General features: G+C 41.9%; 1 protein-coding gene across 1 annotated transcript; it reads left to right on the plus strand.

Annotated features, from left to right (window-relative positions):
* Nucleotides 1–869: 869 nt before the first annotated feature.
* Nucleotides 870–26,578, plus strand: rasgrp4 (RAS guanyl releasing protein 4; the record flags this gene model as incomplete). The annotated part of the gene is made up of 19 exons (XM_079246083.1): nucleotides 870–1,202; nucleotides 8,561–8,710; nucleotides 10,710–10,825; nucleotides 15,723–15,898; nucleotides 16,596–16,729; nucleotides 16,924–16,979; nucleotides 17,087–17,218; nucleotides 17,373–17,514; nucleotides 18,950–19,123; nucleotides 19,204–19,320; nucleotides 21,962–22,237; nucleotides 22,318–22,398; nucleotides 22,621–22,725; nucleotides 22,828–22,937; nucleotides 23,056–23,206; nucleotides 23,287–23,323; nucleotides 24,917–25,048; nucleotides 25,130–25,329; nucleotides 26,468–26,578. 19 exons carry the CDS (start codon nucleotides 870–872, stop codon nucleotides 26,576–26,578), a joined length of 2,733 nt encoding a protein of 910 aa, XP_079102209.1.
* Nucleotides 26,579–27,730: the final 1,152 nt, after the last annotated feature.

Genomic DNA, 27,730 nt, shown 5'->3' on the forward strand with positions numbered 1-27,730 from the left:
ATTTTAGGAGATAAGTAAAGAAAAACTGTGAAACTAGCTCTCCCTTGTGGAAGAATGAATAAAATAATGATCAAATCTTTTCCTTGACCTCATCAAGCCAAACATCATGAGAATCCACACTGAGCTGTGCAGAAGTTCAGCTGTCTGTCTGTGTCGTCCTTATCTCATTGTTTCACATCATTAAGGCTGGATATTAAAATCCATAATGTGTGTTTATGATTGCAGTTTAAATCACACTGCAGGCATGAACACGTCAACGTTTGCATCACTTCCCCAGCATCAGACCCAGCTGTATCTGGAGTAATAAAAACCCTGTTAAAGCTTGCTGTGTGTGTAAATGTGTGTGTGGAAGTGTAATTCCTGACCGGAACAATGAAGTAATCTCAGGGATTAAAGCAAAGCTCTGCTCCAGTCTGACACATTCACTCCCAGTTCAGTCAATATCTGGAGACTCTGCACAGACGTTGAGGCAGAGGTTTAATTGGCTCTCTGCATTTTCACACTTCACCATAAAATGCACGAGTTTATGTTTCAGTGTGAAAGTAGAAACTATTTTACTTGCAGAAAATAGATCCTTATTAGAGGTGCCTGAGCTGAAACATAATGAAGATCTGCCAGCAGCATCTGTAAAGGGAAGCAGCTCTCCTGTGGTTCAGGAGCAGCAAATAAACCCAGAAACTGAGATTCTCTGCCTTATTCCATCAGTCTGCTATTTCTGGTTGCAGCTGCAGAAATAAAACATTTTCTCTGCATTGTTTTGCTGCAAGATGAAGATTTTTTTTTCTATTTTCAGACCAAATTTTTTAATCTTGCAGGACTTTTATCCTTCTGCAGGGAGGTTTGGCTGAAAAGTATTTTGCATGTTAAAGATGCTGCATGGAAGGCCACGAGGAGTCCTGTCTGAACACACATACTACAGCGTGAGCGGCACAGCCCTCCTGGCCACGCGCACAGCAGGCAGAGAGGACATCGCTGCACCTTACCTCTCCCGTCTCCATCTGGCATCCTCCTGCACGCGCTTCAGCTCGTCCATGTCCCGCTGCAACCGCAGCAGGCGGCGGGAAAGATGCGGGAGGACTCGCGGGGACACACCTCCGTCCGTCCGTCCGTCAGTCCGGCTCGTGAAGCGGCGCGCGGCAGGCGCGGCGGGCGCGGCAGACGCGGCACGCCACTCCGGCACAGCTCACAGGAATTCTGGGAGTGTGAGTCCCGATGATTCAGAGGCAACTTGCTCGGGCCTGTTTTCTGCCAACTCACCAAACCGCCTGCATTTGTATGGCAGGCCAAAAGGGACAAATTCCGCCTGCCTTGCGGCTCCACCTGCAGGAGGAGGTTCCGGAGGAGACTAAAGATCTCGACCTCCCATGTTGCTCATCACTGTTCCACAGTCAATCAGCTCCATTAACTTTGACAAAAAACAACTGAAATTTTCTGTATGAGCAGAATCATTTTCCATAAAATGTATTTTGCTGTAACATTTCTGTCCAGCATCACAGCAAGCAGAATAGTGGTCTTCCTGATGAGCTGTGCCAAACTAAGTTCCTTTGCTTTATGGATAAAAGCCCCTCTTGATCGTTTAAGTATTGATATTTTTTATTTTACATTTAATTATTGCTGAATTTCAGAGGTGTATAAAGCAGAAGTAGAAGAAAAACTAAAGTAAAAGTCCTTGGATCTACCGATGCATTTAGAACAGGTGTTTTTACCAACAGGCTCATCTACCTGCAGTGGAGCTGAGCTGATTGGTTCCGTGACTGGATGGAAAGAGCTGCCGGACAGAACTTCTACTTTCTACTTCTACTTTATACACCTCTGATGAATTTACACATTAATGCGGGATAAACTGAAAAGAGGAATGAGCAGAAAAGGGGGGAGAGAGAGAGCAAGGAGACAAAGATACATGTTGAGTGCAAACAGAGAAAACCAACCAGCTGCTGCAAACAGAAAACTACCTGCTGCAACATCTTCATCTGCTCCCAACAGGTATACGTCCTGTTGGGGCTGGTACGGACTGATCCATCAAGCCAGATGTTTATTTCCATAATAACATTCAGTTAAATGCAATGTGTGTGTGTGTGTGTGTGTGTGTGTGTGTGTGTGTTAGTGTGTGAAAGTGTGAGTCAGATTATGATCAGGTGTGTGTTGTCAAAATAGTTAGACTGTGTTTTTATTGCAGAAACTGTTGGCTGCAGCTGACGAGGATCCAGTTTGCAAAATAAAATGAGAAACCCCGGTGATTGCTGGTGGTGTCCAGTTTCCCCACAACCCAGAACTGGTTTGAGTGGTAAAATGAATCAACAAATGAAAAGAGAAACTTTAAAAAGATTATTTGCAAATAAGAAAAGGATTGGTCCGTGTTGATCTGTGTTATTTATGCCAAATCCATTTAGTGACGAATCTTGTTTAATTGTTTTGGTTGGCCTTAACGCTGTGTGATATATTCATTTTACATCATTTTAACCTCATAATCCGACAACTGAGGCAGAAAACATCACGTCTGCATGTTGACTGGGACTAAAAGAGTTCAGCTTCTGCTTGATTTTTAAGGGATAAAAATAAAACATGGACCAAAAATATACAGTAAATAAATAAAGTGGAGTTTTTAGAGGTTAGGTAAGAAGTGACTCGTTTGACCTTCCTGACATTTAAGCGCAGTTGCAGCATTTCACCACAAGGCGGCGACATTTGACCGAGAGTTGGACTGAAACGCTGCTGCAGAGTTCTGACTGCTAGATGAGTAAATGCAGAACCAGAGAATTAAAAAAAAAATAAAAAATCCAGATTTCCGTTAACCAAAAGTACCACAAATATATGAAGAAACTTTTTATTAGTCACGACATTGCATATTAATATAACAGCTTTAAAAGAAACCACATTTACAGTTCATGACTGAATTAAACCATCAGAACTAGAAGCGTTAAATCCACATTCATCCCACATCGAGCCAGAATGAGATCTTTAGGACACTGATGGTGTAACTCAGAGTCATTTAGGCTGTATTGATTTAAATAAAGTAGAGCCACTTCCATCAGAACCCAACACTTCCTGTTTTAAACAAGTATTGCTTAAGATTACCTTAAATTACAACACTGCAGGGAAATAGTATCAAATGTTTTTTTTTTTCTTCTTCTTCTGTGGTATTTCTATAAAATCCAAATAATTTACAAGGTGTTTTGCACTTTGCATGCAGGGTCTGTGCATCTCTCTCTTCTTTTGAATGGCTTATCGCTCACCCTCTCTGCCAGCCAGTCAGCTTCCTGCAGCAAAGAAGCCACCTCTGCAGACATGAGGAGGAGGAAAGTGGGGGTCATTAATGTCCCCTGTTTGGTTGCCTCTTCCTTTCGATGTGATTAAAACAAGGATTCCTTTGAGTTTCTCCGTCCAGCTGCACGGGGCACAAACACTACCTCCCTGTTTAATCACACACTACCCTGAGAAATGACAGAGGAAGGTTTTTTTCTTTAAGAGAAAGAAGAAGCCAGGATGATAGATGTGTTATTGGGAACCCTGGAGACCAGATCCAGAGGGGAGCAGTGTGCAGGACTCAACTTGACTGCATATTTTTTGGCAATATTAGAAAAAGTTTTGAAAGTTTCCCCAAAAAGTGACCTTGAGGCGTGGCCTGTTTCTGTCTGACGGAGTTCATATGATTGCTCATCACTATCTCTCACCTCTCCTCCTCCTCCTTCTTCTTCTCGCTGTTTCATTTGTGTTCATAACTCTCCCCTCCCCCTTGCACACACACATGCACACAAACAGAAACTGGTGTGAGTTCCCCTATCTACCAGAGCCAGTTCCTCCATTTAAGATGCTGACTTGTTTATGTTGAGGGGACAAGTGCTTGACTTTTACTTGTTCTTGCATTGCAGTAGAGGCTCCTTTCTCTGTGTCGCAGGAAACGACAGCATGAGGACGGCTCTGCTGATGATTTGTGGTTGACAGAAGTCTTCAGACTGGACTCTTAACTGACATACAGAGAGGTTTGAGGAGCAGGAGTCAGGCGTGGATGTTTCAGTCGGTGCCTGCGACGTGAGCAGCCCTCATCCCCAGCATAAACACTCAGAGGACACAGAGGAGAAGGAGGAGGAGGAGGAGGAGGAGGAGCAGGGTCAACCATGGAGCTGTAGGGACACGCTCAGATGCCCATGCAGATCGCCAGTAGAGGAGGAGAGTTGCTGAGGAGAAGAACTCTGCAATGAACAAGACCAAGAGGTAATTAAGCAGAGAAAAAGAAAGAGGGGGTGCATTAAGGCTGAGAGCGGGGCGCTCAGCTCCACTTGCAGCTCGGTCTAAGTGTGTGTCAGCAGCAAGAGCTTTGTGTGCAGCAGAGATGTGTGAAACTTGAGGTTATATGTGATGTACTGTGGTTTGTGCAAAAACTCTTGACAAGTTAAAGAGAAACGGGGCGTTTAGTTTTATTTCCCGCTTCTAGTCTCAGTGTGTGTGTGTGTGTGTGTGTGTGTGTGTGTGTGTGAGAGAGAGAGAGAGAGAGAGACTTTCAAGCTGTTTGTTTGAATCAAAGCTGCACACAAACAGGTTTGTGTCATAAGAAAAGTTCCTGACCTGCATACCTGTGAAGAATTGCAAGTCCTCAGATTATCTGCGTGTGCTGACATTTAGCAGTTGCGTGTGCGTGTGCGTGTGTTCGCTTTTCTGTGTGAGTGTGTTCTGCTTTTCTCCTCTGTCCAGTTTATCTTCTTCTTTTTTCTGGTGTCGGCTCAGTGATGATGTTTGCATTCGATCTGACAGCTGATAGCGCTCGGTTTGGTTTTCTGTGGTACTTTTTTCACGGCTTTAGTTGTGACCACAAACCTTATCAGAGTTCCTGGAATGAAAGTGTGCTGAATGTCAGACTTGTCAGATGTGTGCTCTTCGTGATGTAGCCAGCTGAGCTGACGTGACTACCCCTCTTGTCTTGAATAAAAGCAGCTGAGAGGTGATAAAAAACAAAAGCGTTTCTTCTTCTGGAAGGACTCTCCAAACGCCTCCATGGATGCTGGCTTCCTTTCAGGGCAGGACCCGTCCCTCCATCAGATCTGTTACCACTGATCTTCTTTTGTCACGTGACACACCTCAGCCTTTTTTCCTTCCCCTGGCTTCGTTTCCATGGATACCATTTTTGATGAGGCTTCAGCCAGCTGAAGGCGTCTCCAAATGCATTTTGGACACATCTTCTTCTGTCCAGTTTCCTCAACTGTTTGAAGGCCGCATCGACACCATGCAGATATATGTGGTGTTGTTATCTAATAGTCATGTCTGCTTTCATCTAGTTGCTGCAAATATGGGATTTTATGTCTTTTACATTGTATAACTTTAGCTTTTTTTCTAAGTAAACAACTAAAGAAGTGCCTGAAGGTCCAAGTGTGACACTCATCACTGGTTTGTCCAATGAGTCAGGTGTCTTTTCACGCTGGGAAGATTCATGGGTGACTGAGTGACTGAAAACAGACAAATGGAAACAAGTAAAAAGAACAATAACCAAAGAAACACTTTGGAAGATCTTCAGAAAGCAGTGAGTCTGTTTCACTGAAGGTAAAACTGAGTAGAAATACTCAGTAAACGTATGAATGGGAGATGGATTCAGCGGGTTTGCTTGCATGGACATGGCTGTGCTCCCACACCAAACAATTTATAATGTTTAACCACAAAACACACGGCAGGAGTTCATTAAATATCAGAAGGATTCATGATATTTGGCAGTTTTGCTTCATTCCACCAGGAGTGGTTTTCCACTGTAGGTGAACATTTAATGTGCTGTGGGACCATCAAGTGTTTTCTTTGTTCATGTCTGTGAATTTACTTCCAGTTATCGACATGTTGATCAGACTTTGATGAGAAACTGATGTCACACATACACAAACATTGTTTTGGTTTCTCCTGGTGGCCCCAGGATTTCCTGCATCTGCCCACAGCGGGAAACCAGTTGAAAACCAGTTGAATCCAGTTAAACGAAGTGAGATTGTCAAAAAAAAACAACACTTTTACTCCAATTAGATGTTTCAGACTGTAATTACGGTGAGATTAAAATATGTGGTTTCAGTGGAAGTCCTTGTGGCAACAAAGGTCATCAGAGGGAGTATTTGATAACACAAACTAAATACTAATTACATCAAATAACTTTTGTTGCTAATATCCTACACATCCAATATCACCACCTAATCTACATCTTCGTAATCTTTATTTTATACTAAATATTTTATGTTTTGTATGATTTTTCTGGCATATTTCATATTATAAACTGGCATTTAAAAGGTTAAAAGCCTGAAAATAATTGAATGTTTGGTAGTTTTGAGCAGATCTGAAGATGTTTGAGGGATTTCTGAAAAAAAAAAAAAGCTTGTAAATACTGATATATGATGATTTATGTCAACATAATGTTTATGTTTGCCACGAAGATCCCACAGGAAGTAGCTGACACTGCATAAAACATACAAATCAAATCATTTTTATCAATAATCTCTGATACATCCAAATGTCTAATCACCACCAAAAATTAATCTCCCTAACATTTATTATATGGCAAATAATTCAGCTTTTGTGGCAGTTTGAACAAGACTGTGATATAAATATTCAAACTGGCACTTGAAGCATTAAAATATTGAATGTTTGGTATTTTTAGCAGAACAGATGTTGTTTATATGATTTTCTTTAAAAAGAAGAACAAATTATTGACAATTTTTAGCAGTTTTTGTACATGGATACGTTAAAAAAGCTGAGAAAAATGAACAAAAAGTGTCAATGGGACAGCAGAAGAGCTACAAATATTTAATTTAATGTTTTCAATTTTGTCATATAATCAATCAGAGGTTCCAACAGTGCAGCATAGATGAACCTCTTCAAGGTATCTTTAGTTTTTCCAAGTTAAAAAAAACTCATCAGCTCTAAACCAGAGACACTTTTTGGAGAAAGTGGTGATTTCTATTCTAATATCTCCTTCAAGCAAATAAAGATGCAGAAGTGATGCTGTCCTCCTGTTAAGCCGACAGCTGGAACTGATCCTGCATGTCTGCACACGGTGCGATGCAGAAAGATGCCGTCCAGAAGAAAAACCTAAACAAGTGTGACATATTAAATCTGTTAGTGGCTTCAGATGTGCTGCAACGGATCTTTTTACTGCTGGTGAAACGTAACAGATGAACAAACCTAAAACTTAATCATCATCATCATCATCATCATCATCATTTACAACTTCTCAGAGGCAAACTATGATCCTAAGTACAGTGGTGTTATTCGTCCCGGTGCGGGAGATGCAGCCCCTTCATGTGGAAGGAACAAGAGAGCAGGTTGTGAGAGGGAAGAGTGAGGGGGCTGGGGGGGTGGGGGGCAGTACACAAACAAGGCCATGAATAGGCCTGGGCTTCAATTAATCAATTAAGGAAAGAAAGGGAGGAATTTGCATATTTCCCTGCCAGTGTGAGAGCAAGAGAGGGAGAAAGGGAGGCGTGAGGGGGACTGGATCTGCAGCCAGGAGTCCTGACAGGGATGGGAAAGGCAGTGAGAGAGTTGGCGGTGGGGGGGTGGGGGGGTTTCCAGAGAATTAAAAACCAGAAACTGTTTCCTGAATGGCTTTGAGCAAGGATGAGGGAAGTGGGAAGAAATGTGACAGAGGCCGACACGCAGAAGGCGCTCCTAAACCAGCCAAGCACCCAATTTAATCCATATTTAATTCATTTTATCATTATTATTATTACTATTATTATTATTATTATTATTATTATTATTATTATTGTTGTTGTTGTTGTTGTTGTTGTTGTTATTGTTATTGTTATTGTTATTGTTATTGTTATTTATTTTATTTTATTTTATTTTATTTTATTTTATATTATTTTATTTTATTTATTTATTTAATAATAATTTTAAAAAATATATTTTTCCAGAACTGGTCTGATTCGTTCTCTGTACGATCGTAAATCTTCCCTGGTTACAGAGTCGTGCCTTCCAGCCACTGTCAGGTTCTACAGGTTTACTTGTTGCTTCCCAGAATAAGTAAAACATTATGTAGTTTTGGAAAGCTAATAATGAACAAAGGCTGCGTAGAGGTGAATTATTTGTGGACACTCCCTCATGCAGTCCATGCAACAACTGGTTCTGGTGGTTTTTATTCACATATCAGAGACATGAGGATTAAAGTGGTCTGGGGTCTATCCCTGGTCACATGCTGTTCCTCTAGTTTCGGATTATTTATATGTTTATAGGTGTACAGAGGCGACAGCTTAAGGTTGTTGTGCTGCTTGGACATTAAACCTCTGAGCTGAGTGTATTTAAAGAAAAGTTTTGCAGAAAGTTTGCAGCTTTTGGTTCTTTTGATGACCGAAGTGGACTTCCAAGTCTGAATCCTGGACCCACTCCGCCTGTCTGAATGGCTTTGTTGCCTAAAATAGTGATGAGCACTGTCCTGTGAAGTCTGCTTCAGTGGAAGCACTGCAGAGGTTGTTATTAGCCAGCTTTAGCCACTCTCACGCAAACCAATTCATGCAAATACAGAAACAGTAAAACTGCTGTAAGGAGATTTGCATGGCACTCTACCACTCTGTGACTCTATTTACCAACACCGTCACAGCGCAGAGAGCGCGAGCTCATTGGCTGCCCTTCTGAGTCTTACCTGCTCAGCATATCAGGAGGGAAATTCCCTGACAAATATGTGACATCAAAAACATCCCCCCCCCCCCGTCAGTGTTTCCGTTGTAGCAGCAACAAGTGTCAGCAGCAGGTAGATTCACCCTGAGCTGAGCTGAGAGTCCATGAGCTGTGGCATGTAGATAAGCAAACCGTGATCACAGGTCAGAGCAGTAAACGGATAAACATGCGGCTGAAGGGCTGTTGTCCTCCTCTGAAAGACAGAGCTTATAGTTAAACTTCCTGGTTAAGTACAGACATAAAGTCATTCTGCTCAGATGAAAAGCAAAGAAAGAAAAGCACTTTTTTTTTCCAAACATTTCCAAACCAGAAGGCTTCCATTCATCAGTAAACTCAGGTTTAAGTAGAGTTTAATGATTTAACAGCAGCTCGATCTTTTAAGGTCCGGCTCTGTGCTTTGGTCCAGCTAAGTTTCCAGCAACTTTCAATTCAACTATTCAATTCAACTTTATTTATATAGCGCCAAATCACGGCAAAGCCATCTCAAGACGCTTTACAGACAGAAAAATACACAATGAAAGCCAATTTATAACAGCCTATATAAGGAAACCAACAGATTCAACTCAATCTCCCATCCTGAGCAAGCACACTGGCGACAGTGGGAAGGAAAAAACTCCCTTTTAACAGGAAGGAAACCTCCGGCAGAACCCGGCTCAGGACAGGCAGCCATCTGCCTCTGCTGTGTGGGGGGAAGAGGACAGAAAGACAACAGACAACAGGAACTGCTACTCCCGGCCAGGGAGACCTGCTGAGACAGGAGACATGTATCAGGAATCTCAGTGTATCAGGAAATGTCCCTCAGCAGTCTAAACCTATAGCAGCATAACTAAGGGATGCTAACCATCCCTAGCTATAGGACTTATCAAAAAGATAAGTCTTCAGCCTCGTCTTAAAGGTGGGGAGGATGTCTGCTTCCCTAACACTAACTGGGAGCTTATTCCATAAGAGAGGGAGCAGTTTTGATCAGTTTCACAAAAGAAACGTGGAAATAAACTTACCTGAGCACTCTCTACCATGAGCTTTGGGTTTGCCGAAAGTAAATATACATTTTAACTAAATAAATAGACTACAATCGATCTGTAATAAGACGTGGAGCCTGCAGTTGAGAGAATTCAACGCTCATTGATGGGGGTTTGCCCAAAAGTTATGAAATGTGCTTAGCTCTGGTTAGCTTCGTTCTAAATGTGGCCCATGTTGGACATGTCCAAATACAGCCCGAATTTCCACGTCTTTCTTTTGGCTAAAAAAGGCTTCAACAGACTGACCTGGTTCAGCCATGAAAACAACGTCCATGGACGTCTGCCGTTTGGTGCATGTGAAAAGTTCTTTCTCAGTTTTTCTTTGTACTGATGAATATTTTTTCTGCAAACTCTTGTGTTAAAGCTCCAGCAGGTAAAGTTACTCTGAGAGATTTTATTTTACTCTGGGTGAAGCGGTTCCTCGTGCTGATAGTAGTCTATACATTCTGTAATCATGAACAATAAGAAATATAGTTAGACCCCTCAGTTTACTGTAAATCTGTAAAAACTCTGACCAATCCAAACGTTCAGAAAAAGAGTTGTTCATTTCTTATAAAAAAAAAAAGTCTTGGATCACACAAGGAACAAAACCAGAGAGGGAGGAGCCAAGACAGGGTGCAACTTTCCCCAACTTTACCTACCCCAGCTTTTATAGATGCAGGTGTGTTAAGTGTGGTAACTGAGTCATAAAACACCTCTTTGTTGTGAAAATCTTGAAAGATAATGCTTTAACACCCCACTGCAACGCAGGGCTTTGCTGCTGATGGCTTTTCTTTGTACACAACATGTTGGTGCAAACACTTCTGGCTTGTGTGAATTTTTGTAGAGGCTTCTAATAGATCAATCCAAAGTACTGTTAGCCCCTTAGCTGCCTTTTCACAGCGTATTAAAGGTTTGCACTAAAATATGCTTTATTTTGGTGGCTTAATGAACACAAATCACATTTTCATGGGGACATCACTGAAGCACAAGCAAAAGTAGCGTGCTCTAAGAAGCAGTAGTAGTGGCTCACTTAGTCTTTGTGGTAAAACTTCCTCTTTAAAATGCTCGCAGAGGATAATATCCCCGTCCAAAGCGGGAACACTGTCTGAAGATTCTGACCGTAAGAGGAAATCCTGGAACTATGAGGTGATTGTGGTCATGTTACAGAAAGACTTCTGCAAGACAGAGTACAGGACTATGAGATAAACTAAGTTCCTTCTGCATTAAAAAACAAATCCATGCTTCTCACTCTCTTCTTTTAGCTTTGGGCGAAGCTTAAGGTGATAATGGTTTGTGTTAACGCTGCAGACAGACCTTCCAATGGTTAAGTTAGGAATGAGAAAAACGTTTTACAACTATTCAAGCTAAATGGTTTCCAGTCCTTAAGCACCACTGTCCTGCATGTCTTAGATGTTTTCTGACTTCAAGACCTCTGATTCAGATTAATGGCCCTTCTGGTCAGGTCTTGGACCTCTTTGTTTTTCCTTTATCAATAAAATAACATTGTTTCCTTTTTATGCAGATGATACAGTTACATATAGCTCAGAATCTACATCCGGCCCGACTCTCTCAGTAGTAAAATGTCTGTAATGTCAACGTCTTTTCAACCCTGCTAGGAAGTAATTTGTCACAGGCCGATGATTTAAAGTGTGAAAACATCTCAAACATGCAGGGTAGGGGTGTTTGGGGACCAGAAATGAGTAACACTGCGTTAGATGATTGGGTCTCTTCATCCAGACTGGTTGAGGGTTTGTGACCATTTATTTACTCTGAATGGAAAATATATATGTTTATATTTAAGGCCACTCTATTTATAGAAAGCAAACAGATGCTTGGCAACATTAAGAAGAAAAACTTGTTCAGAGAGAAAGAACCAGACGGAGAGGAGGCTGATTTCTTCATAGTGAGGGGACGAAAAAAGAAAGTGCGACAGAACAACAACACACACTGGGCAGCGCTTGTCTGTTGGTTGTTGATGGTGAAAGCAGAGATAAGAAAGTTTCAGCCTTAAGGTCACAAATACCTGCAGGAAAGAAAAAGGCAGGCAACAAATGCAAAGTAAAGGCGTTTACACACCGCCATCAATGCAAACACAAAATTGCAGATTATACAGAGGTGAGTTGTGGACATTTCTATGTGCACCAAGTGTGATGCAAAACTGTGGATAAATAATGACAATTTGCAAGGTGGATTCCACATCAAGCCACGGGAGAAGAAAAGATAAAAAGAGTTGTTGTCTCACCGGAGGGTGGATGTTTAGGTTTATTCAGTAGAAGAAGTAGTCCAAGTGGAAAACAATGAGGGCTCTTTTTCCTGAGGACAAAGAAAAGTGCATGTGATAACGTTTTGTCTAGAGTTATGGTTTCGTGTGAAAAGAAGTAAAGATGGCTGCATCTTACATCATGGTTTATAGTGAGAAACCTGAAAGTGTTGCCAGAAAAAGTAGCCAGACTGCTCACTTCACTTCTGTTCACATGTAAGTCAAACTTTGGGGTAAACTGGTAAATTTCCAGGGCTTTTGCAGATGTGTTCTGTGATCCAATGAGCAGAGTAGTCCCACCAGAAACTGCAGGGATAGAGCTGAGGAGTATAGCTGACATGCAACCAGCAAAAGGAACAACAACAGGTTTCTAGAACCGCCCTCCTTCACCGATGTACAATTAGGGCATCCTGTCTCAGAGTGATGCAGAAAAACTAGTCCATGCTTTTGTTACTTCAAGATTGAATTACTGCGATTTTTAATGTTCTGTCCCAGCTATGCCCTGAAAAGTCTCCAGTTGATCCAAAATGTTACAGTGAGGGTTCTGATGAGAACTAGCGGTTCCAGTTCTACCGTCTGTCCTCCGTTAAATCCAGGAGTCACATGTAGCTCAGCATCAACACCCAGCCCAACTCTCAGTCACCAAGTGTGGATAATATGGTACAGTCACATTTCTATGACTAAAACTGGTTATAAATGCAACAAAAACTAATGTAGTCCAATTTAAAGTCAAAGCCATAAAACCTTCCTGGAGTCACCACTAGTCAAGGCATTTATTATAGTCAACATTTTTTATCTCAATGAGTCAATTTCCCTGGTTTATTAAAGATGACAATATAATAATAATAATAATAATAATAATAATAATAATAATAATAATAATAATAATAATAATAATAATAATAATAATAATTATGAATAAAGAAAAACATATGTACTAGGGGTGGCAAAATCTAATCAAAAAGTTGAAAACTGGAATTTTTTGCTGCACAATTTTAAAATAGATTTTTTAAACAAAAAATAGAATAGAATTTTTTTTTTCAAATAAATAGAAATAATCCATTATACTATTTTTGTCATTTTTATTGGTTTTATTAATCTTTTAACTTGTCTTGGACATTACAGCAGCAGAACAATGATCTTACTACTGTGTTGTTTTTTCCTAATTTAAATCAAGAAAAATGAAGAGAAAAAAAATTAGTTTTATCAATCAGCAATGTTAAAAAAAATTGTGAGAATCACAATTTAAATGGAATTGGCAGCAAAGAATTGGAACCAAATCAAATCGGGACAAAAGCATATTGTCACAGCCCCAGTATGTACCTATCCTTGCTCCATAGCTGTCTTGTGGATGTCCACTACAGTTGTTTTCTTTACTACCTACTAAAAGTAGCCTTTACCGCCACCTTCTGGTCACACTATTCATCTCCAATCATTTGCATTAAACGAAAGGAAACTAATCTACGTTTTTAAATGAAAACCAAGTTAATTTGAGAAAGAATGAACAAGGTGGTTAACAGGTACGTGTAGCTACCAGGGGAAAGAAGCTGGTCCAAGCACCTACTCATCCCAGTCCTCAGGATGTCACCGCAGCCTCCAGAGCCGGTGCTGCCAGCCTGGATGAGCTGATCCAGCTCTGGTCCATTTACATGTATGCTTCATGACCAACTTTGTCATGTGTCTTTACTCTTCACCACAGAGAGGTTACGTTACTGAGGGATGCGGAAAGTGAGGAGGAAGTCCAGGAAGTGGGAGATATAAAGAGTGGCATCACGCCATCAAGACGTCTTATAAATATGTTTCTGGTATGAAACGCACAGTAGAAGTGAACATATCTCAGTTTCACAAGTGAAATGTTCTTTGTGCTATTTTTAGTTCAGCTGTGGTAGAAATACCACCTAAAATACAACCAAAAGCTGATCTTCAGACATCACACATGCAGCAGCAGCTGGGGGGGTCTTATCGCTGTCTCAGGCATTAATAAAATCATCTCAGACACCTGAATCATGTCCTTGTTTGGCTTTTCTTAGAAAGTTCTTCATGAACTGTCAGATTTATCGTACATTGCATGCTGGTTCGTGCTGTACTGTTGAATGTTTTGAATTCAGAAGGTGGACAGTGCAATGAGGCGAAGATGGAGGGGGTTTTGCTGCCTAGCAGGTTTGGAGCAGGGCTACCATGATGCAGAGAGCAGGGGGTCATCACTGACATGGCTCAGAGAGTGTGTGCTGTTGTAACTGGATGGAGCAGCACATACGGGCGGCTGGTGGTATAAATAGATCAGTGAATGTCACCCTGTGTCCTATATGCCTTGTGTGTTTTACATAAAGCAAACCTAACATTTTTGCGTGACTGGAGGGGCTGTGTGTGTGTGCAGCGGTATTTTCAGGGGGGATGTAGATCTGGTCATTCAGGGAAGTTCTCTGTGAGTTCTCTGAACCCACAGTGTTTCCTGGTAATGTCATCACATGAGCTGCAATATGAAGGCTGACAGTTTCATGTCGTTTCCAAACACTCGTCGCTTTTTTAAGACAAATGATGACAAAACTTTACCTTGTTAATACCAACAATGCAGTTATGCAATTTGCATGGCTGCATGCACACATTATACCATAATGCCTCTGCCACTGGTTCTTTAGCAAAAGATCTGTTAGCAAAGAAGCCTTTCCTGTACCTGTTTTGCAGAACTAACCTGAATAAAACACTTCAGAGTGATGTATGAAGTCAAACTGGAAATAAGTTTACTGGTTATGATGAAAGCCAATTAGGAATTGCTCAACTGTGCCTCTGATAAGAAGAGGAAGCATAAATCTAATCACAAAACACACTCACAAAAAGAGGGTGTTAGAAAAGGCTAAGCTTATACAGAGCAGTCACTTTATATTAAAAACTTCACACCTGTATAAACCATTTAAATTCAGAAATTACATGTTTGCATGTGCTTGTGGCCATCAATTTCATTTCATTTCATTTCATTGAAAGTATTATTTAATTAAATGTCTTTTTTTATTTATTTTTTCATTTTAATCAATTAGATATATTTTATTTTATTGATGTCCTTGTTGTCATTTATTTGAACTTTTTTCATTTTATTTTATTTTACTTTAGTCAAAGTAAAGTATTATCATTATTATTATTATTATTATTATTATTATTATTATTATTATTTTATATATATTTTTTATATATATATATATATATATATATATATATATATATATATATATATATATATATATATATATATATATATATAATTTTTTTTTGCATTCAATTCACTTTTATCCTTTTAATTTATGTTCATTTTATTAAATTTTTAGGGCTTTTGTTATAATGCACTTTATGTGCTGTTTTACATTCATTTTGTTTTTAAAAGCTTTTTTGTTTTATCAAATTTTATTCTATAATTTATTTTTATTTGGATATTTGTTTTCAGTTTATGTCAATGTACAGGCATGCTTGTTGTTGACACTTGTTGGGGCGTTACATGAAGTTAAAGAATATATTTTGCTGGGCTAAAAGTCTCCGAGCAGAAGAACACAATCACAAATGAAAGTACACATTTATCAAACCTGTAAGAAATTGCACTCAAAATGAAAATGTATGTGGGTTCAGATGGAGAGACACTCATAACTAAGCTGCTGTAGTTATTCCTCTTCTGCATGTCAGCTCAGAGAGCTGCAGAAATGCAGCACAGTTTATCAGATGCGGGGAGCTGCATCTCCTCAGATGCTGACCTGCACTATCTTACCACAAGTTGCTCTACTTCTGTAACACTCTGCTTATGCTCTCTTTATCTGTTTCCTTCTTTCTGCTTCTCTCAGGAAACCCAATGGGGAGACTCCTGGTGTGCTGAAGAGCAAGAAGCTGGCCCAGCGGAGGAGGAACACATGTCCCAGTCCGCAGGACATCAGCAAGGCCCTGCAGAGCCCCAGCTCTGCTCCCAGCGCCAGCGCTGCCAGCCTGGATGAGCTCATACAGCGCTGTCTAAACTGCTTTGGTCCGTCTCTTTTCCTACATACATGCATGCCTTCCCAAAGTTTGTCATGTGACTCTCCTCTTCATCACAATGAGGTTATGTAAGCGAGGGATGAGGCAAAGCGAGGAGGGAAGCCACACAGTGAGAGATAAAGGGGCAGTTTCATACAGTCAGGCTTTGTTCTGCCAGGCTGCAGAAACCAGACAGCCCATCATAAACGTCGCTCTTCTCTGACTTGTTTGCAGAGTTCACACTTATCAGTTTATCCAGATCTAAAGTAAATAAATAAAACCTGGATGTAGCGACAGCTACACGTAGAAACACAGAGTTTCTTAGATACAAACATACGCTCACATCAATGTATTTTCAATGTGTCCCTGCTCCAACACACCCTCGCTGTGCAGAACGTTACAGGCTGATGACTGAATAATAAATAGAATGTTGGAGCAGGAACACGCTGAAATCCTGCAGCACTGCAGCCCTTGTAGGACTGAATTTAATAGTCAAACACAGATAAAGTCTTATATAGTCTCAGCGGAGGGACTTGAGCAGTCGCTGCAGGGTGGTGCAGATACAGCTACATGTATCTGTCTGTGTGTGAATATGAATAAAAACATTAAAGCATGTTGACTGACTGGATAAGCGTCCTGTAAATTAGGTAAAGTTATAATCAGATTAACCCTGCTTGTGTAAACGTGCTGCTGGGCTTTGCTTGCAGATTCAGAGGGTAAGATTTCCAGTCCCAGAGGCTCCCAGTTGGTCCACATGACCCTGATGATGCACAGCTGGATCGTTCCTTCTCAGACGTTTGCGCAGAAACTTCTCACCCTATATCCTTCCCTGTCGCTCAGCGTGTCCCGCCGGTGCCAGCGCCACGCTGCTCCCGCTCACATGTTCAGGTTGATTAATCAGATCAGGAAACAGGCATGGCTTTGTTTGCCACTCCTGCAAAGCAGATTTGAAATATATATCCCTGCTGTTGTTTAGCATGCAGCAGCGTTGTATCAACAGCATGTTTAGGTCCTTGACTTGGCCCTACGTATAAGGACTGTCCCTCGGACAAGAGAGGACTCAGGCGGACACAGATCTGCCACTTTGTCAGGTGAGTAAGGACACCGGGGACATCCTGGGAAGTGGACTGTGACAGAACAGGTTGTCCTTCTTTCTTTGCGAGTAGTAAACATGTTTTCTGTTCTGCTTCGGGGCAAGGCAGTGGACCAGCCAGTTCCCGGCAACATTTGAGGTGGCCCCCCACCTTGAACAGACCATGGGGGACCTGTGGGCGCTTGTCCAGCTGGATGGAGAGAAGACTCAGTCGCAGCTCATCGACACGTCCTGCTTGTAGGTCACGTTGTTGTTTCAGTCGTCTGCATCCACAGAAAGAATTGCAGTTTTCTCATTTGGACCCAAAATAAATATATTTTTTTCTATTAATAGAACAATCTGTTTATTCCTGATGTGTTTTTGTTTCGTTCCTCGCCTCTCTTTTCCCCAGAAGCCCTTATGTGAACATGTCCCAGGCACCCTCGCCCTCTGTGAAGAAGAGGAAGGTGTCCTTGATCTTTGACCACATGGAGCCAGACGAAATGGCTGAACATCTCAGCTATCTGGAATTCAAGAACTTCTGTAATGTTTCAGTAAGTTTTTTAGGGGGAAATCTCTTAGTTTTGGATCAACTTGAAAAAAGATATTCCAGTTTTTCAGAGTAGTTATTAGTATCTGGATTCAGAGAGAGGTCAGAGTGCTCTCAGTTAGAGAAACAACCAAACCAAGAAGCTTTTCTCCATCTGAATCTACTCCTGTATATTAAAAGCTTAGTTCTGATCAGGGTCTATGCTGGAGTCCATCCCAGCATGAGAGGCAGGGTACGCCCTGGACGGGTCAGCGCTCCATCGCAGGTCCAACACCATTCAGAAGTTTATAAAAACAAGATTAGAAGTTTGTCTTTGACAGACAGGAAGCCAGTGTAAAGACCTGAGGGCTGGAGCAGCAGCGTGTCTGCTGGAGACAAGGTTTCCTACAGGTCCGAGTCCCACTCTGAACCAGGATTTCTGGCTTTGTTGTTGGTTTTTAACTAAACTATTTGAAGCTGATTGATGACTTTTTATTTTTCTTCTTTGGCTCCAAAAGTTATTTCATTTTTGTCTCCAGCAAGGGTCCAAAAATGGGGAACTCCACGTTATTTTAGTTTGCTCAGATTTCTAGTCACCTGTTGACACAAACTAGTTCCTGTCTGCTGGAAACAATGTCGAGGCAGGGCAGGTTTATTTGTGTCGCACGTTTCATGCCCAACTTAACTTAAACTGCTTTACATAAGACACAAAAACCATTTCAGGAAGGTGCAAAAGAAACATTAAATAGAGAATTGAAACTGACTTGAAAGACTAAACTAAATAAAAACAGAACGTTTCTTTCTAATTGTTCAGCTCGAGGTGATCGCAGAGTAACTGTACGAGTCGTTCTCACTGGTTTTTATCCTTCTATCTCCTAATAGCTCATTTTGACTGTTTTCTAGTTGATGTTTTGGGATTAGACACCTGAATTGTTTCTGAATCAGCAGCAAATAGAAGAAGATAAAAAGTTAGTTTCATAATGTATGAATACCTTCATGTAAAATTCTAATATTTGTTTGTTTTAAATGGTGAAAATTCAGACTTGTGTTGTTCCTGAGCTGAAGCTGTGAGCTTAGCTTAGCTTTGCACAGGCAGACTGCAGCCATCAGAACAGCCACACAGGTTATTTATTTATACTTCTACGTACACAACATAGGGGCACCCTCTAACTACTACTTTTTGTTTGTTTTACAAACCACAAAGTCCTCATATGTCATCTTCTGAACGACAACTGCAACTTCTGGTTTGCATTCAGCCAGTATCAGCAGAGCTGGGAATCTAACTTAACCTCAAATCAGCTTCACAGCGGACCTCCTACTGTAGCCGTCAGATAATATCAGAGACATCTGGTTTAATTTTTCCAGCTCAGTGACAACATCAGAGTTTCTGGGTAATAGATCAAATTTACAGCTTTCTGTTCTTGTGTTTGCTTCCTGACGTGCGTTATCTGATGGTCCAGTTCCTGGACTACCGCAGCTACGTGGTGCGGGGTTCGGTGAGGGACAACCCTGCTCTGGAGCGCTCGGTCATGATGTGTAACGGCGTGTCCCAGTGGGTCCAGCTGATGATCCTCAGCAGACACACGGCGCAGCAGAGAGCCCAGGTCTTCACCAAGTTCATCCATGTAGCTCAGGTAGGAAGAGCCGATAGCTCGTTTCCTTCTTGTTTTATTTACCCTGCACTCCTTTATTCTGACATTTTTCTCTCTTCTAGAAACTTAGAGTCCTGCAAAACTTTAACACTTTAATGGCAGTAACCGGAGGCCTCTGTCACAGCTCCATCTCCCGCCTCAAAGACACATCCAACCTGCTGCCTCCTGACATCACTAAGGTAGTTCACATCCTCCCATCCGTCGTTTTATTAACAAGAATTAGTAGATAAAATCATGTTTTAGTTCCAAAGTTCTCCAAGGTGTGTCTTTAATACGAACACATGGTGAAACCTTGTGATGTGCTTGCATCAGTGATATTTCTTAACGTTGGAAAGTTTGTTTTTATGTTGCATGTGTCACCTGGAAAAGGTGAGAAACATTCCTGTTCAGTGGTTTAAACCTTCCCCAGTGTTGGTTACATGTCGGGTAAATGTGACTGCAGCTTAATAAGAAGTACTGAATTAGATTAAAATTAGCTTTGAGACAAGCAGACCAAGTCCCAGAAATCAGTGTAAGTTTGTATAAATGCAGGAGGAATCATGTTTTAAGGTGTAACATCAGAATTATTTGGTAAATTACATTCATTAATCACAACTTTGCCCTTGTTTTAATATTAATTCTTCACTTTTTGGTTGTTTAGACTCATCAAGCACTTTCTTTGCATAAAAATAAAACAGAATAGTATAAATAGAACTCAAGTCCAGAAAGTAATTTCCTTATGAAGGGGGGGTGTTAGGATGGCGCACACCCAGCTCGGGTGAAGCTTTCTGCTGCTCCAACATCACAGATATTATGCCAGAATTAACCTGGGAAGTTTTAGGTTTTTTTTAGCATGGGAGGAAAAGCCAGCGCATGTTTGTAAATCAGGAGGTGAAGAAACACAGAAAGAGTTCAGTTGCAGCAGATTAAAACTCGTTTAGGCCACAGAAACCGCCTCATGGGAAGCTTGCAGTGCTGAGGTGACGAGTTCTCTCCTCTTCTAGCGGCTGAATCTTTAGTTTGTTAGTTTTACACAGCACAACAGGGACCAGACTCACGTGGGAGCTAACAGCTGGAGCTAACAGCTGGAGCCAACAGCTGGAGCTAACAGCTGGAGCTAACAGCTGGAGCCAACAGCTGGAGCTAACAGCTGGAGCTAACAGCTGGAGCCAACAGCTGGAGCTAACAGCTGGAGCTAACAGCTGGGGCTAACAGCTGGAGCCAACAGCTGGAGCTAACAGCTAGAGCCAACAGCTGGAGCTAACAGCTGGAGCCAACAGCTGGAGCTAACAGCTAGAGCCAACAGCTGGAGCTAACAGCTGGAGCTAACAGCTAGAGCCAACAGCTGGAGCCAACAGCTGGAGCTAACAGCTGGAGCCAACAGCTGGAGCTAACAGCTAGAGCCAACAGCTGGAGCCAACAGCTGGAGCTAACAGCTGGAGCCAACAGCTAGAGCCAACAGCTGGAGCTAACAGCTGGAGCCAACAGCTGGAGCTAACAGCTGGAGCCAACAGCTGGAGCTAACAGCTAGAGCCAACAGCTGGAGCCAACAGCTGGAGCTAACAGCTGGAGCCAACAGCTGGAGCCAACAGCTGGAGCTAATAGCTGGAGCTAACAGCTGGAGCCAACAGCTGGGGCTAATAGCTGGAGCTAACAGCTGGAGCCAACAGCTGGAGCTAATAGCTGGAGCCAACAGCTGGAGCCAACAGCTGGAGCTAATAGCTGGAGCCAACAGCTGGGGCTAATAGCTGGAGCTAACAGCTGGAGCCAACAGCTGGAGCTAACAGCTGGAGCCAACAGCTGGAGCTAACAGCTGGAGCCAACAGCTGGAGCTAACAGCTAGAGCTAACAGCTGGAGCCAACAGCTGGAGCTAACAGCTGGAGCTAACAGCTGGAGCCAACAGCTGGAGCTAACAGCTGGAGCTAACAGCTGGAGCCAACAGCTGGAGCCAACAGCTGGAGCTAACAGCTGGAGCCAACAGCTGGAGCCAACAGCTGGGGCCAACAGCTGGAGCTAACAGCTGGAGCTAACAGCTGGAGCTAACAGCTGGAGCCAACAGCTGGAGCCAACAGCTGGGGCCAACAGCTGGAGCTAACAGCTGGAGCCAACAGCTGGAGCCAACAGCTGGGGCCAACAGCTGGAGCCAACAGCTGGAGCTAACAGCTGGAGCCAACAGCTGGAGCCAACAGCTGGAGCTAACAGCACTGAGCTGCAGAGAAATGCACTTTCATTTATTATGTTTGTTTATTAATAGTTTGTGAGATTTTCTACTTGTTTCTCCTTTTCTTTTAAGTGTTTGTATTGGTTACTTTGTTTGGTTTGAAAAAAAATTAAATAAATTCATTAATAAATAATAATAAAGGTAATAAAGTGTTGCTAAATGCTAACTTTAGCTTGTCATGTGAGATGACAGCTCATAAATCCATGGAATTTGTTTTGCATAAAACGAAAAGTTTTTATGTTTCATTTGGAGATTGACTGCGTGCTTCACTCATGAAAACATGTAAACATAAACATATAAATATTTTTTTTTAGCAAATGCTATCTACATAAATCTCTTCTATAACACCCACAAAATAACCATAAGAATCTTTAAAGTAAAAATAACCATAAAAGTCTTTAAAGTAAGCAGAAAGAAAGAGATTTTATTATCATGCATGTGGTAAAACAGGAGGTTTCATCATGTGATGAGCTACTTTCTACTCTCACAGCGCTCGACTTTATTCTAATAGATGACACCAAAAGTATGAAAAGCTAAATAAAGGAAGTAAATCCAAAGCAACGTGAATGAAAGCTATCCCCGCTGCTCCCTCCATCATCATTTCTTTGCCTTCTTTCAGGCCCTGAGTGAAATGACAGAACTGCTGTCGTCACGCAGCAACTACAGCAACTACCGGCGGGTTTACAATGAGTGCAAGGGCTTCAAGGTGCCCATCCTGGGGGTCCACCTGAAGGACCTCATCTCGCTCAACGAGGCCCTGCCGGACTACATAGACGAGGAGAAGATCAACCTGAGCAAGCTGCAGCATCTGTACAGCAACATCAACGACCTGCTGGCTATCCACAGCTGCACGCCACCGTTTGAGGCCAACAAAGACCTTCTGCATCTGCTCACGGTACCACACACAAACTTCAGAATTTCAGATTAAAAACTTCCTCCAAGAGCGTCTCAGACCGAGTTCTGTTCATTCCTCAGCTCTCTCTGGATTTATACTACACCGAGGATGAAATATACGAACTCTCGTACACAAAGGAACCCAAGAACCCCAAGATTCAGGTGACGTGACCTTCATCCATCCCTTGTGTTAAAGCGCTCTCATAGCGTGATGAAGAGTCCTGTTGTCTCTGTGGGCGTCAGCTCTGAACAGAACTGCAGTGACTGTACCCTGAAATCAGCAAAGTCGGCCACATCAAAGCTCTGTTCGTTAGGGAAGTGTGTTATGTGGTGGGTGTGCTCTTTCTTTTTGTTTTTCACACTCTTGCTGCTGTCGCTCAACAGCCCGGAGCTCCAGTCAAGTCCCCGGCGGTGGGGGAGTGGGGATCAGGGGTCACCCCCAGGCTCGACCCCGACACCATCTCCAAACACGTCAAACAGATGGTGGATGTGAGTTTGTGACTCTGCAACTATCTCCTGTCTTTCACTTCCTCATTACATGGCAGCCTAAAGCAGAACAACAACCTGTGCTCCCTCTGTCGCCCCCTGCAGTCCATCATGAAGAACTACGACCAGAAGCAGGACGGCTACATTTCTCTGGAAGACTTTGAAAAAATCGCAGCCAACTTCCCCTTCTCCTTCTGCACACAAGAAACTGACAGGTGAGGAAGCAGCCAGGCCGCAACCGCAGAGGTGTAAATCAGAAGAAGCTTTGAAAGGCTTTCTGGAAGCCTCACATCTCTTACTTCTGACTTGTAATTGGAATTTTTTTCTGCTCAGGGAGGGACAAATCAGCCGTGAAGAAATCACCTCTTACTTCATGAGGGGAATGTCAGTATGTGCCAAGCTGGGGTACAACTTCAATGACGCACATAACTTCCATGAAACCACATACAAGCGGCCGACTTTCTGCGACATCTGCGGAGGCTTTGTGAGTTTGGCCTGTTTGGGTTTTTGGGTTTTTTTGGAGCAGCTGAACCGTCTGATGACGTTATGTCTGCTCTCTTTTAGCTGTGGGGAGTCATCAAACAGGGCTACCACTGCAAAGGTAAGACAAACATGACCCTGGAAGATCACAATCTACACAGTTCAGTCATTCTTCAAGAGAAATCAGCTTCAGACAAGAAGTGGAATTAGAGATAAAAATAAAGATTTCAGCAGCGCCGGAGGCTGTGGTTATTCAGCCTGTTGGAAACTCCAAAAATCAGTTTATTGTTCTGCAAACGGTGTCCCGCTTCCTGCGGATAATCCCCAGATTTAGTGTGATTGGGACAAAAATAAACTAGTGTGACATCATGGCAGTGGGAGGGAAATTCAGCCGGGTCTACATTTCCATGAGTGCGGATGCTTTAGTTGTTAGTTGCTATAGCAACAGACTGACTCAAATTTACACTTACATGATGACGCAACCAAGCAAAACCTTTTGTTTAGTTTGACCTCTTGACCTAATTCTAACTGACCTCGATTGATAAATCACAGCAGGAGGGAGTCACACCGAGAGGAGGAAACATGTACAAGAGGAAGAACAAACTGAAAAGAGACGCAGGAGGAGAGATCTTAGTCTTACGGGGGATAATGAACGGAGCAGCAGTGTCTCTGAGCACAAAGACTGAACCAAACATGCATTCATGGGAAGAAACAAGTCTGCCCTCTTCAGTTTTAAGGTTTTATAGATCAGGACCAACACACGATGATCTGGTCTTGACTGAGGTAAATATAACCTAAAATGGACAAATATGCAAATATGGAAGGATAACACCAAGCTTCATGTGTGTGTGTGTGTGGTGCCAAGGAGGAAAGACATCAGCAACTGTTGCTGCTTATCTATCAGGAGAGTGTTAGAAACTCTCTGGAGTCCATCAGAGACGGATTATTCACAAGACAGCTGCTAATCTTCCCAGGAACGGACCTCCAAGCAAAAAGTCCAAAGTCAGAATGCCTGAGATCCACATCAGACCCTCCAGACCTCCGTACGTACGTTAAAGGTTTCAGTTTGTGACAGTTTGATTAGAAAAAGGCTGAACGGGGATGACTTGTTTGGAAGAGTTGCAGGAGAAAGCCAGATGTTAGCAGAGCTGCATCTGAACAAACAACAAGACGTCTGGACGCGCATCTTTTGGACAGACCAGACCATGTTTGGTCAGAATGCACAAAAAGCAAACAGCATATCAGTACATACCGACTGCCAAGTGTGGTGGAGGGATGATGATCTGCAGCCGCAGGACAGCTTGCAGCCACACAGGGAGGCTTGTCGGACCTGGTCTCGGTATCATTCAGACCTGCTGTGGTTGGACCTGCAGAGAGAAAGCAATGCTGCAAAGGTCAAAGAACTGGAGCGATACACATGAAAAACAGACAAATTCCTCCGTTGCCACGTGACAAACAGACAAAGTCCCAGAAAAAGCTGCTGAATGTTGGTGGACTTGGTTTTTTCACTCTTCCTCTGCATGTCGGCTCGGTTCTGGTTCAGTAGATTCTGTATAATGTATGCAAGGTTGTATTTAAATACTCAGAAAGGACACTTTTCATTTAGTTCTGATACTAAAAAGCTTGGAATTGAAGGAGGGTTTACTTTATTTCGTACCAACACTTGAACCCTCCTTGTGTGTTTTGAGTGATCATCAACGTTTTCCTCCTACAGACTGCGGGATAAACTGCCACAAACACTGCCGGGATCTGGTGGGAATGGAGTGCATGAAGAAACACAAGAACACAAGCGGGTCCTGCCCGTGTACCCCCGCCCCGGACTCCAAAACCAAGGCCAACAGCTGGAGTGCGTACTCTCTGCACCGTGCACAGTCCTGAAACACTCTCAGAGGATCTCTGTACACTGATGTGTGATGTTCCCCGTCAGGTTCGGAGGACGAGACTTTTGTTTTCCCTCAAAGCAACGAGGTGGAACACAACAGGAGCTCTCTGGCTTATAGAAATAACACCGATTCAACGCTGTCGGACTGCTCCACTCAGACGGATCCTGGCGTGTGGATGCCTGAGAAGAAGGACAGGAGGGGACACCGCCTCAACTCTCATGCACACGCGTCTCCAGAGAGGAAGGTGAGAAAAGATGCAAAGTTGTGGTAAAACAGAGCAGCTCTACATGTTGCACGTGTTGCGGGAGCTTTCTGTCTCCGTGCGCCTCACAAAGAGATCAGTCAGAAATGTTGTCCCTCCAACTGGTCAATAACCAGTCCAGGAAGATGGAAGTAAAATGTTTTTTTGGCCAGTTTCAGTAAAATGGGAGAATTTTAAAGAATAAAAGAATTTCTTAAAGCAGGTGGAGAATATTTCACATTTACATTCATTCACAGCTGTGTATGTTCAACCCTTGTAGGTCATTATGGATTTGTTTATTTAATCTTATAAGTAAATTTTCCCAAAATGTTTGGTCACTTATTCGGTTGCGTTACCGCCATATGGAGTGATTTATTGTAAGAAAGTGTTTCCTCAACTTTAACATTTCAGTTTTTCTTAAAGGTCAGCAGGATGCTGCAGTTTTATTTTTTTTTAAAAAAAAGGTTATTTTCCTTGTAAGAAATGTTAGAAGCAGGATTTTATTCAAAGATCAGTCTTAAACATAATAAAAATTAGCAACAACTTTCTTTTTAAGGGTTTTTTTACGGCAATTTCAGGTTGCTGGAAGACAAAAATGTCCACTCCCAAAAATACAATAAAAACCTTTCAGATAAATAGTTTTTATAATATGTAACTTTGAACCCTTTAAATCCTAATTAATTCTAATAAAATGAAATAATTTTTCATGGAAAAAAAGTTATTTTTGATTAAATGTATGTTTGGAAGCCATAAACATAAATAGATTAATAAATGTGTACAAATGGTAAAATATGCTAAAGAAACCCATTTTAAATGGTTAAAATAACAGGAAATATTTACATAACTGGTCATTTTTTATTGATGTGGTATTTTCTCCATCTATACTCCAACCTGCCTCCACTGGCTGGTTGAGCCTAATAACTAACTAACTAAGTAAGTAAATGAATAAATAAGTAGGTATTATTGATTAGGACTGAAGTTGTCAAAGCGATTTGGGCAAAACAAAATAAATAAATAAAAAAGGGAAAAACATGAACTGTCCTGTTTTTACATGTAAAATGTAAGAAGTTAAACTGAAGTGATTGATGAGGGTTTAAAGCAGGTTTCTGACTGATCAACATGTCTGCAGTTTGTGTTCCAGAGCAACACGCTGCCGGGGAGACACAGAGGTTGCTCCATGCCCGTTTCCCTCCTGCAAGAGAAGATGGAGGATCTGCATCTGCACAAAGACAAAAGCAGGGAGCCGGACTGAGCGCTCGTCTCTGTGCACGGACAAACGCCACAGACACCAGCACGTTTCTGACAGAGCTGCTGTTGAACTGATCACACGCAGGAACTGACCACTGTGGAGCACCAGCAGATGATAACGAACACCTTTCCATTTCAACAATAGCTGTGACTTATTTCCCATTTCTTCATCAGTCCTGTAAGTTTTAGACTTACAGCGCAGGCCTGTAATTTATGAATGTTTCATGTTTCAAGCACAGTTGCCTTGGATTTCTGGTGCTACGACTGAACAAACTGGACTCATGAAGCCATCTCCAGACATTTCCTCATCATATCTGTGTGTTGTAAATGCAGGGTAGGAAATGAACACTAACCTCACAAAATTCTGGGTCGGTTTGACTTCGGCAGCTATAACCACACATCTGATCACACATCTGGAAACCTGAAGAAACTGCTTTTTATCTGGCTTGGAAGGATAGATGATATAAATGTAGCAGAAAAGGAAGGGGCATTTGTTACACCGCCTTTACAACACGGTAAAACATGTAAGGATGGTGCTAATGTGGAAAGAGCAACATGTCCAGGATGGATGATACTGAAATCATCCCTGTTGATACCAAACCGTTGTCTGGTTCTGATGCCAGTGCTACTACACAACTATAGTATGCATTCACATCTTAATTCCAACAGTTATATGCAATATAATTGACAACCTATGAACATAAATACATAAAATAAGTGTTTTATGTAGAAACTAAAAAGAAAATATTTAGACTATAGATTGATAAATTTGGTAAGATGATTATAATAAAATATCATTTTAAATAACAAAAAAAAATCTGCAAGAAACTTTGCTAAAATAATCAAATTTAATCATTTAATTGTGATTGATCTCAATAATAAGGCATGTATGTGCCCAGTCTGAGGTCAAACTAATGCTGGAAGCAGCAGCACCATCGTGACCTCTGATTGGCTCCCATAATCACATGACACTCAACAGACATTATTGCCTGTAACTATCAGAAGTTAAAGAAATTATTAGCACAGTGGTACCTAGATATTTACAGGAGTATCAAACCTGATATTTTCTCTGGTAGATATCAAAGTATCAGCACCAGAGAATCAATGATCCCGTCTCCAGAAGGGAACTCCAGCAGGTTCTGGTTCAGGATTGGAT

Source organism: Telmatherina bonti (genome assembly GCF_933228915.1).
Source record: "Telmatherina bonti genome assembly, chromosome: 9".
NCBI lineage: Eukaryota > Metazoa > Chordata > Actinopteri > Atheriniformes > Telmatherinidae > Telmatherina > Telmatherina bonti.